Source organism: Sinocyclocheilus rhinocerous, unplaced genomic scaffold (assembly GCF_001515625.1).
Source record: "Sinocyclocheilus rhinocerous isolate Xijiao unplaced genomic scaffold, SAMN03320098_v1.1 scaffold950, whole genome shotgun sequence".
Lineage (NCBI taxonomy): Eukaryota > Metazoa > Chordata > Actinopteri > Cypriniformes > Cyprinidae > Sinocyclocheilus > Sinocyclocheilus rhinocerous.
The window spans coordinates 644,096-655,864 of NW_015637169.1; the positions used below are offsets into that span (position 1 = coordinate 644,096).

The following is an 11,769-nucleotide window of genomic DNA, read 5'->3' on the forward strand; positions in this document are numbered from 1 at the left end:
CACACACTGGCCCAGCTAACCAATCACAGCACATTTCATATTTCAGAAGGCGGGCTTTCATTTGATACAGGAACTATTCGAGCCGTTCATGCCAGACTGGGGAGAGAGGTGTTGTAATAATGTAAAATATGTGAAAAATAATGTGTTTTTCGAACCTAGTATGAGAGCCTGTTCTAGTACACCCCAAAACAAAATCAAGACTTTGTAAAAGAGCATAATAGGACCCCTTTAAAGTCCACGTGAACCGGAAGTTGCTGCCGACTTTATTTCAGTGTAGTGACGTATTTCCAGCTGAAAAGGAATATTGAATAGAGGGCATGGTTTTATTTTTGCACTCCTCCTCTCTATCTCTCACTCATAGCAGCCTAACGGTTGGAGGGGTGTGTTTAAGGATATTCTGCCCAAGCTGTCAAACTGACGTCATTAGAGAAGGAATGCCATTCCAGAGCGGAAGCAAATGATCAGATTTTGATTAAAGATTACCAAGACAAACTATTTTTTTCAGCGGATTAACTTGCACGGATTAATTGTTCACATCAAGACTAGCAATGTGTGCTAGTAAAGTAAATAAAGTAAATTTTTATTTCATGCGGACTTTAAGATATTACAAACATTACTATATGACCTACTGTAAAGCTGCTATACAAATAAATCGGACTGTAAGAAGGTTCATGGCATTAGAAATGACAAATATGACACCTTTTTTTTCTTAATAATGCCCTATCTTCAGTAGTTTACATTGCGAATACTCACATAATAATCCTCCTGTTGAGAAACCAGTATTTTCTTTGATGCCGGTCGTAACCAATGGGCTCCTGCCGGATGTACGGCCGGCTCTTCTGGAACTCGGTCAGACAGTCGGTCACGCCGGACACTTTGTGCGCCACACAGATCTCACACTGCCACTCGTCCTCGGGCACCTCCTCCAGCGGAGGCTTGACGCACTCCAGGTGATACACGGCCGAGCAGGTCTCGCAGCACAGCAGGTCGCCGAGCCGGTGGCAAACCCGGCAGTGGTCGTCGTACTGGATGACGCCCTCGGACATGAGCTCCTCGCGGGCCAGGTTGGTGGTGAGGAACTGGTCCACCAGGAACTGCAAGACCTTGACTTTGCTCTCCAGCGGGCTAAACGGATAGTCTTCACCCTCCAGGTCAGGGAGCACGTGGTGGTACTCGGGGTCACTTTCGCAGTATGCACGCACCACTTCTGGCCAGGTCATGCCGTCGATGAAGTAGAGCGTGGAGTTGACGCTGTCCTTGAGGTCCGCCGGGCCAAAAGTGGTGTTGGAGGTGTCCTCCTCCCTTAAGATGGCCTTGAGCAGGCAGATGTGCGTCTCCGCCATCAGCGTGCATTGCTCCTGTCCGACCAGAGCGGTGCAGAAGTCCTCGAAGCGGAACGGAGAGAGACGCAGGACAGTGCAGAAACTGCGAAGCACCTCGTAAATAGCCGAAGCGTTTAGTAGCTGCTCGTTGGGAATGAGTAGGTCCTCAGAGGAACTGGGCAGCTTCAGAAGAGGAATCTCCTTCTGCTCCAGAATAGGAGAAGGCGGTCGCCTTGGTCTTGGTCTTTTACGACCTACTAAAACAGAAAGCATCAGAATCAGTTTTTGATTGACCGGAAGTCAACGTTACATTTTCACGAAGGAAAATAAAGTCTCAATGCAAATTGCAATTTTACTAATGACTCTAATTAGTTGTTATGGTGTGTCTGTTTATATAAGATTTGATGACAGATTTAACATTGGATAAAATAATACATGCAAAAATGTTCAGTTTCAGAAAAAAAACACATTGTTGATTCAGACAAGCTGTGTGTGCAGTTAGACATGAATGATCAGGCATCTGATTAAAAACTTAGCAATTAAGAAATAAGACAACGAGGAACATAGCGTTCAGTGGTCATGTATGCGGTATTAAAACAACAGCTAATATTTGTGATTCCCAAAGGAAAAAGAAGATTTTTGCATTACATTTGTCTGCATAGACCGCGTTTAAACAGAATCAAATGAATCGAGAATCTAATGAACATGTACAGGATATCAGCCTGTGATTTTTTTTTATAAAACAATGAAAGCAACAACACACTTGAATCTGTAAATGGTAAAAAAAAATAAAAAAAAAATTTAAATGTATGTTTTAATGACTGAAATAAAAATGATGCACACCGTTTAAAAAATCTGGGGTTAGTTTTATTTTATTTTTGTAAAGAAATTATTAAATTACTTTTATTGAGCAGAGTCACGTTAAATTGATCAAAAGTTAGACATTTAGAATGTTGCAAAATATTTATATTTCAAATAAATGCCGTTCTTTTGAACTTTATCAAAGAATCCTGAAAAAGTGTCCGTTTCCTCAAAAAATATTCTCAATTGGTGTGCAAGAAAACGTTTCTCGTTATAATCAATGTTGAAAACAATAATATTTTTAAATTAATTTAAACTCTTTTCAATGCTGACAGTCATAAATGTTTCATAAGCAGCGAATCAGAACATTAGAATAATTTCTGAAGGATCATGTGACTCTGAAGACTGGAGTAAACTTTGCCATCAAAAGAATAAATGGCATTTTAAAATATATTACAATAAAAAACAGTGTAACTGTCACTCAAAAAAAAAAAAAACATCTCAGCCCTAATTATCTCCCATAGGGCGGGTAATTAATCATGACAGTACCAAAAACTACATCACAAGTGGCACTGTGAAGTCATGTGCGAGCACGACACAGTAGCGAGACGAAATTAAGCGTCCTCCCGAGTCAGGTGCGACGGCGCTGGCGCTGGATTTCAAAACAACCGGCCGCATGCTGCCCTGTCATTAGCCGCACTCCAGCTTTGGCTACGTGCTCCAAAACACCAGCCAGACTGCCACACACTCATGCAAATGAGCGTGGATAGTAATAAAGACACTCCAATATAAGATCCGGCGGTGCTTTAATGAAAGTTTACGGAATATGCTGATCATTTTATTAGTAAATTAAAAATCTTATCAGCTTGAAGTCAATTAGCAAGATGATGGGCTAACTAACTTTTGTTGTGCTTGTGTGAGACTAAAAAGTGTTCCCTTTACAGTCTAACCTCAATAAAAGTGCAATCATACAACAAAAACGCATGATTTAGTGATATTTATATTTAAAACACAATCCAGCGTGTGTCTGGGTTTAATACGCTAACAGGCTAACGTTAGCAAATACACAATTGAACGGTAAACCGAAGTTTTTGTTGATATTCAAAACGGCTTTGCTTTCGCACAATGGAAGACAAGACTTTTAGGTTCAGAGCTTAATTATAAAGCTATTTTTTATGCTAAAAACACCCCCGCAGTTGCAATTTGATCACAAACGACTACCGCGCTCAAGCTAACCGCTAACCCCGCGGCCTTTGCCAGCACAGAGGAGCACCAGGATCCATTTTGAGCGTTTAGCGCAACAAAAGAGCGATCGTTTGAGTCGGACCCTGCGCTCATCGTGATTCACGGATCGGTCGTTCGCGGGGTCGCGAGGCGTCCCGTACCTGCGTTGCTGCCGTGGCTGCTCTCCGTGCAGAAACTGGCATCGTCTTCCTCCAAATAGTCCAGCTCCTCCAGGTAGTCGGACTCGTCGTTGGCCTCCTCCTCCTCTTCCTCCTCCTCTTCGTCCGTCAGAGGCTCCTCCATGCACTCTTCCTCGTCCGATCTCAAGCTGACCGCGTCTTCATCCTCCTCATCGTCGCTCTCGTGGTCGTCGTAAACCACCCCGCTCGCGGCGCTCCGCCGCCCCCTGCCTCTGGCCGTACCCCTGCCTCTTCCTCTGCCCCTCGACGCCGCGGATCGCGCTTTCCTCCGGCCGCGTGTTGTAGGATGATGGCTCCCTCGTTTAGGGGTGACATAATCCTCATCGGAGGTCCCTTTCGGCTTCGCCCTTAAGTCCCGGCGGGGTCTCAGACCGCGCACCGACCCCGCTGTGGGCTCCTGCGTTAGCTGGGCTTTGGGCGGCCTGCCTCGTCTCCCCCTCATTATGGATAAAAACCTATTCTCCTCAGTTTCGCTTTTTGCCTGCACTTTACACGCACCGAACCCGGAATTTCGGGCACCACCGCAAAGTTGATCCCGCGCGGGTGAGGATGCACTAGACCCGCGGAGCCCCGGTCTCGGTTAACGCGAGAAAGCTCAAGACGAAAGGCCGGCGCGCCGCTCGAGCTCGCTCGCAGCCGCCATGTTCTTTCCTCCTCTCTGTCCGCCGACAACAGACTGCAGGCCTGTGCGGGAGTCACGTGACCCGCGCTCCGACTCGCCGCTCAGTGCGATGTTTGTTGCGTTGCGCGTTTGTCAACACGCTTCCTGAGCGCCTGCTACTGTCTTTAGGCTCTTGGGCGCGTGAAAATGCGCTTCTGCGTGTAGACGGCTCGGGTTTAGTCTTGTTTCGGAGCAGCGGCTCTTGTCATCTGTTCTCCATTTTCCTCGGCGTGTTAACTCCATTGAGATGGAGCCTTGACAGAAACCGATAGATTTAAGTCACACAGCGAATAAAAACAAGCATGTAGTTTTTATTGGTATTACAGAACATGTATTTTTCCATAAATGACACACTGTTTGTGTGCGCACATGAAGAAAGTAGCCTAGCCTATTTTCTTTCTTTCTTTTTTCATATGTTATGTGAATATAATTAAATGATCAACAATAATCATATTTGATTTTCCATGCTGAATTTTACATAATACCTGCCACTTAAACTGATCAAAGACAAGGTTAAGATAATAAACATTTAGTTAAAACAAATGTCCTCTCTCTCTCTCTCTCTCTGTCTCTCTCTCTCTCTATATATATATAGCCTATATATTTATGTTGGTTTCATGTTTTAAAAAGCTTTTTTCAGTAAAAAAAAAATCTGTTCCATCTTTATTTGACCCTCTAACTTGCACTTTCTATTCTATTTTAATTCTACGTTATCAATTTATCTTCTTTTTTATAAAAAAAACTAACACTAGCTTTCTTTCTTTATATTCTATCTACTTGTTTTTCTCTGTGTGTGTGTGTGTATATATGTGTTTATATATATATATATATATATATATAAATCGAAAAAAAAAATTTGTTAAATACAACCCAGCGCTGGGTAAAGTATGGACAAACCCAGTTATTGGGTTGTTTTGACCCAGCGGTTGAGTTATATTTAACCCAGCATTTTTTAGAGTGTGTGTGTGTGTTTATTATTTGTTTTAAAACAATTGACAGTTTTGTGATTTTCTTGTTAAACTATTGGGTTGTTTTGACCCAGCGGTTGAGTTATATTTAACCCAGCATTTTTTAGAGTGTGTGTGTTTATTATTTGTTTTAAAACAATTGACAGTTTTGTGATTTTCTTGTTAAATGGAAACAGAATGGCTTCCTGCACGTCAGCTGCAAAACTTACTTTGATTTGCCAGATAAAAGTTTTCCAATAATGATAATATATTTGAAAACAAAATAGTTTCACTTGTGTTTTTATTTAAAAAGTAATGCAAGATTATGCCATCACAGTTTCCCCCCACCCAAGAATGTCAGCCATCAGTCTTTTTGGTGGTCTCAAAAGTCATATCAAACAATATAATAAAAATACTTTTATCTGATGTTTTTGTTTGCTGTAAACAAACAACATTGTGAAACATCAACACTTCAGTTCCACTGACTTTGATTTTCATGCTCTTACCTCTTTCAGAGTTATCATTTTGCCCATCACAAAAGCCTGAGAAACCTCACATAGTCATTTACTCTTCAAAAAGCATTCATTTATTTTGTATTTACAGTACCTAACCATGTCCATGGCTGAGTCACCGGCTTGTTTATATAAAAGTGATCAAGAAAGTGGCAGAATTTGCAATGCAGAGGCCGTGTCAGAATGCCAAAGGCATTTTAGGCATTTTAGGATCAAAATATAGAAAAAAAGGAGGAAAAAAACATACAGAACCGCCAAAACTAATCCAAAACACACAGGTCTTGAAGAAGAAGCACTATACATAAAAATAGCCACTGCACAGACTTGAAGCTATTCACAACAATCAGTGCTGCTCAGTAACGTTACTGGAGTGACAGTGACCTCTGATGGTTAGCTTGGGATTGTCAGGAGTGAAAAAAAAATATATAGGCTAGTAAAATCAACTACATGTCTGAAGCTTCATATAGTGAGCGGTGTGTAGATCTGAATCTAACATGTGAACTTGAGCTAACGTTACAGTCGTTCTCAATCTCAGTATCCTACAAAATTCTCCCAAAAGGCGTATGTATTTCAGGTAGTCGTGGCCGTACCTTCCAGCGATCGGCCGGCTGAACACTTCCTAACACTTCCTAACAACATTTGAAATTAATACAGTTTCAGCGATCGGACAGCCTAACCATTACTAACGATTTGTTACAATTCCTAGTTATTTAAAATTGTATTTACATACATCATTTTTATTATTTAAAGGTCAGATTTTAAAGTTTATTATTATTATGTAAGTATTATTAGTAATATTGTTATTATAGTTCTTTAAATTTAAGTGTGTGTGTGTGTGTGTGTAATTTTCATGTATATATTTCTATTCTTAATACCCCACATCCTAGTACATCCCTACATCTCATTCTATTCTATTCCTATTCTATTCTATCTATATCACAACTGTACATACAATTTATTTTACTTTTCAATTACATTTTCTGTTTTTGTTTATTTATATTTGCATATGCGTATTTTTATTCTCATGTTATTTTTATTGTCTGTGTGTTGTTGTTGTCTCTGTGCACTGGAAGCTTGTGACACTAAAACAAATTCCTTGTATGCGCAGGCATACTTGGCAATAAAGCTCTTTCTGACTTCTGATTATTATGTATGCGTGTCATATTTGAGCTTTTGGAATAAACCGTATTTGTGGATGTATGTTTTGTATGTCTTATTCTTTCAATTTGACAAAAAGGAATATAAGGAGTTGTTTTGTGATGAGGTAAAATAGGTCGAAATATTGACTTTTCTGTAATTTGTTAGTTAAAATAAGTGAAAAGGTGAAAAACTGTTAAAAAAAAAACTTTCAATTAATTTCCCCTTTTTTTCCCTTATTTTTTTGCACTTTCCCTTTATTTTTTTCCTCATTTCCCCTTCCCCCCTTGTTTTTTTTCCTCATTTTTTGATGAATGAGACCACCCATAGCAGTCCCTTTTGCCCCGTTCTCTATATTAAACGTCAAAGATTGGACGATATGAGCCGTCCAAAACACGTCTATAAACGCACATGAAAATGAATCTCATTCATAAATCTCATATTTTAATTTTATTAGAAAATGTAGGCTACGTTATGTATAAATACTTTAAAATGTAAAATATATAAGTTTTTTAGCTGAAATAAGATCCTTAAAATTACTCGCTGCTTGCTTGCACAATGTAACTGCGCATTTAAGAACAACAGATTTGACTTTTTGTAGCTGTTAGAAAAAAAAGAAAGAAAAGAAAATATTTCAGTTGCCAGCAGGCGGAGCCTTCGTATCATTTTACTGCGTTAAATCCGTGGAACTCAATCTTAAGATCATGGTTCATATTTCTTATTTTGGGTTTCAATGTTTATATCTGAATTTATATCAGCAAACTGTCCAAACAGTCATCATTTACTCGACCTCATGTCATGCCAAACCTGCGTTTCTTTCTTTCTTCTGTGGAATAGCCTATGTTAGTCAGAGCATCAGACTTTCATAGCATCTTTTTTTGTCTAGGCCTATGATAAAAAAAAACTGAAACAACATGATGGTGACTAAATTGCTTATTTTTTCTTTTGTTAACACCAAAGATATCGGCTCGATTTGAGAAAGGGGAAAACATTTAATGAGATTTTTTAAAAAACCACTGGGTGGATTTTTATCATTATAGGGTGGTTGTGTACACACACTGCCAACACACATTTCAGTTCAAACAACTGTATGCATGTAGCATCCTATGACCCCTTTAAACGGTCAATCAAAGAATCCTGGAAAAAATGTATAATGGATACTATGCATCACAACTGTTTTCAACAGTATAATGAATGTTTATTGAGCAGCAAATCAGCCTATTAGAATGATTTCTCAGAATCAGAATGAGCTTTATTTGCCAAGGAATTGTGATTTTGTTTTCTGAAGGATCATCTGACACTGAAGACTGGAGTAATGATCACAGGAATCACAGGAATACATTACAACTCAAAGGACAGTAAGATAGAAAATTGTTATTTGAAATTGTAATAACATTTCACAATATTACTGTTTTTACTGTATTTTTGATCAAACAAATGCAGGCTTCAAACTTTTGAATGTTAGTGTAGGTTTTTCATTGTCAAGAACTGTTTAAATTCCTTTTAGAACGCGAAATAAATCAAAATGATTGGCTGTATATTGATGACTCTCCTTCTCTTCAGTTCAAATGTGATGCTTATTTTTAAAGGCAAGCTGTGAGCTTTAAATGAGTTTGGCTTTCTGTGCTTCTGTGGGTCATGTTGACCCATTTTAGACTCTAACACAGATTTACTGCAACGGAATGTCAACGTTTAGCCTGAAACTTCATGCCATCCTCCGCACGTGATTTAAAATGCTTTAACTATCGCCACGTTTCTCAAATACTCGGAAAATTGATTTTAGAGCTTTAATTTGTCATGTTGGATCTTCAGTTTGGTGACTTTCTGACATATAAATGGCCAACAAAGCAGGACATCCTAGAAGTTTAATCAATACATTGAATGGCAGTTCACTTTTGAGCCTTAATCACTATTCTCAGAAGAGTTCAGCTCAAGAACACCACAGATCTTCCCCAATCTATCGTGCCAACGTATATTCTGAGGAGCGATATAGCTGCTATACAAGCTTAGTTTAACATACACATCCACTACATTATATTAAAGCTCACTGACATCACGTCAAATCACAAAGGCTGCAGGTTAAATGGCTGTTGACGGCAAAGTTCACTGGCTTAATCGTTTTACAGATCTAATAGCAGCGCAGATAACTTCCTACCAACCAACCGGATAGCCAGAAGGGCTGCGACAGCGCCATATAGATAGTATTGCCCTGTATTTCACCCTCAGGGGGAAGTGGGGGGTTCGGCGAAGTACGTATGCAATTTTCCAGCCACGATGAAATAACCTTTCATTATGACCAACAGCTGCAGAGGTGCTGCAGTGAACAGGTCTTCATAAGTTCAAGTGCTTCTGAACATGATGGGGACGACTGTCTGATCGGTTCACTACTGGATAATGCCTTCATATCCCCACACTTTTTTCTGCTTCACAGCAACTACCGTATTGGCCCGAATATAAGACGACCCCCCTTTTTCCAGATGTACCTTTTGGAAAAAGGCTTTTTAAAAAACAAATCTTGTTTTTTCTCAGTAAAACACATTTTGTCTTCAATTATTCTCATATTGCATATTTTTCCTATTTAAATTTTTGTTTTGAAAGTATGGTAAAAACTGGTAAAATGTACCAACAATCACATTTAAAAAAAATACCCTTTTTGATATACCATTAAAAAAAAAAAAAACAGGTAGCCCATCTGAATTAGGACATTTAGGCTATCCATCTAATAGTAGCCTACCAAAATCTTATTAACAGTAGAAGTAGAGTTGGTCCCATCAGGCTAACGTGACAGTCACGAAAAAAAACATCATCTTATATTCGGGACAATACGGTATTTGTCATTTTGTATATTGTTTTGCGACTTTGGAGCCCCCTGCAGTTAAGTGAGAGGAATTCGTAAAATATCACATTCGTAATTACGGTGGATAGCTGTACACCTGGATTTGTTGCTGCCATAAAGCAATCCGCCCTTTTCGCCGCTCACCAAACCTACATACTTCCAGAACAGACGTTTTTGGGGAGCGTGGAAAAGCCTTATTAGAAATTAGTTTACCATCAGAATGATTTTGAAACTTGTATTTAAAGGTAATATATATATTCTGTAGAGACGAGCTGAGCAACACTCCCCATTAAAGACCAGAGCATTCAAGGAGGTCGTCCTCCAGGAGTTAAACAGCACAGATGTGAACATTTGTCATGAACTTGTACACTCAGTGCCAAGAAGGGTCAGAGCAGTATACTTTAAGTTCTGGAGGACATACTAAGTACTAGAATATTATACATTTTCTGAATTAAATCTAGGGTGTACTCATTTCTGCAATCCTTCATTTAAACAAAATTGGCTAATTTACTTATCTTACAGAAAATATTGGCATATATTTTGTTGTTTTTATTAAGTATATGTTTCAATTTTGCCATCTTTCCATGAATTATATTAGTGATCATTAAGAAAATACATTTTATATTTATTCAGAGGGGGTGTACTCATTTATGCTGTGCACTGTACTTACAGTAACAAGGATGTAGATATGCAAGAAAAAAAAAAAATATATATACGTATATATATTTTCCCCAGAGATCTCCTATGTGCCCGTCCATTTTAAAGGCTGTGATTTTTGTTTCGAAGCACAACAATGGCCTCATTTAAAATTATTCAAGGCAGCCTGGATTGTTTAATGATTGTAATTTTATACTTTTCAAGCAAAGCATTTCACAAGGTTTTAAACTATATATAAAAAAAAAACTAAAAATACTGTTGAGAGTGAAGACAGAAAGTATTGTGGCACTTTGTGGTTGTCAAATATTAGTCTATAATGTTCTTTAAGGTAATTCCAGATTCAGTATAATTGGCAGAACTTGTGGCATAATGTTGATTAACATTTGCTGAACATTTGCTCACCCTCAGGCCGTCCAAGATGTAGATGAGTTTGTTTCTTCATCAGAACAGATTTGGAGAAATGTAGCATTACATCACTTGTTCATCAATGGATCATCTGCAGTGAATGGGTGCCGTCAGAATGAGAGTCCAAACAGCTGATAAAAACATCACAATAATCCACACCACTCCAGTCCATCAGTTAATGTTAAGTGAAACAAAAAGCTGTAAGTAACAAATTAATCATTATAGCATTTTAACTTCAAACCATTTTAAACCAAAATAAGAGTTTGTATTCCATAACACCAGTGAAAAATTCCATCCCGTTGTCTTCACATCAAAATCCACCACCTTTTTTTTTGTTTAATTATTATGGGCTGTTTATGCTTATAACAGTGCTTGTTCTGTGCAAATTTCTTTCCTGATTCAGATGACAATTGATAAAAGTCAATATTATGGATTATGGACTCATATTTTAGCCAGAAGCAGCAGTTTGAAGTAAAAAAAATGTCTTGATGGATTTGTTTCTTACAAACATGCAGCTTTTATGTTTGTTTGGACATTCTGACGGCACCCATTCACTGCAGAGGAATCATTGGAGAGCAAGTGATGTAATTATACATTTCTCCAAACCTGTTCTGATGAAGAAACATCTTGGATGACCAATATATAAGAGTATGAGTATATTTTCAGCAATTTTTGTTTTTGGGTTAACTATTCTTTTATGTGAACAGGACCAATCCTTTAAATAAAAAATCTCAAACCATTAATATTATGTAAACAATATGAGTGTCAGTATTCTTTGTGTAAAAAAAAAAAAATCACGGTCCTTTCCAGTGTATCAGTATCCAGTACACATTCAGACAATTTTAAGTGTGACTTAAAGGGTTTGTTCACCCAAAAATGAAAATTCTGTCATTAATTACACAGCCTCATGTTGTTCCAAACCCGTCAGACCTTCGTTCATCTTCGGAACACAATTTAAGATATTTTTGATGAAATCTGAAAGCTCTCTGACCCTCCCATAGACAGCAAAGTAACTACCACGTTCAAGGTCCAGAAAAGTACCAAGATGATCGACAAAGTAGTCCGTG

General features: G+C 38.5%; 1 protein-coding gene across 1 annotated transcript in view; it reads right to left on the minus strand.

Annotated features, from left to right (window-relative positions):
- Positions 1 to 4,333, minus strand: part of LOC107748807 (nucleosome-remodeling factor subunit BPTF-like) — a 47,776-nt gene extending 43,443 nt beyond the window's left edge. Inside the window, exons 1-2 of the mRNA XM_016563767.1 lie at positions 3,509 to 4,333; positions 754 to 1,579 (exon numbers count right to left, since the gene is read on the minus strand). Of these exons, the coding sequence (XP_016419253.1) occupies positions 754 to 1,579; positions 3,509 to 3,989 (1,307 nt within the window). The 5' untranslated portion in view covers positions 3,990 to 4,333. The remainder of the gene's footprint in view (positions 1 to 753; positions 1,580 to 3,508) is intronic.
- Positions 4,334 to 11,769: the final 7,436 nt, after the last annotated feature.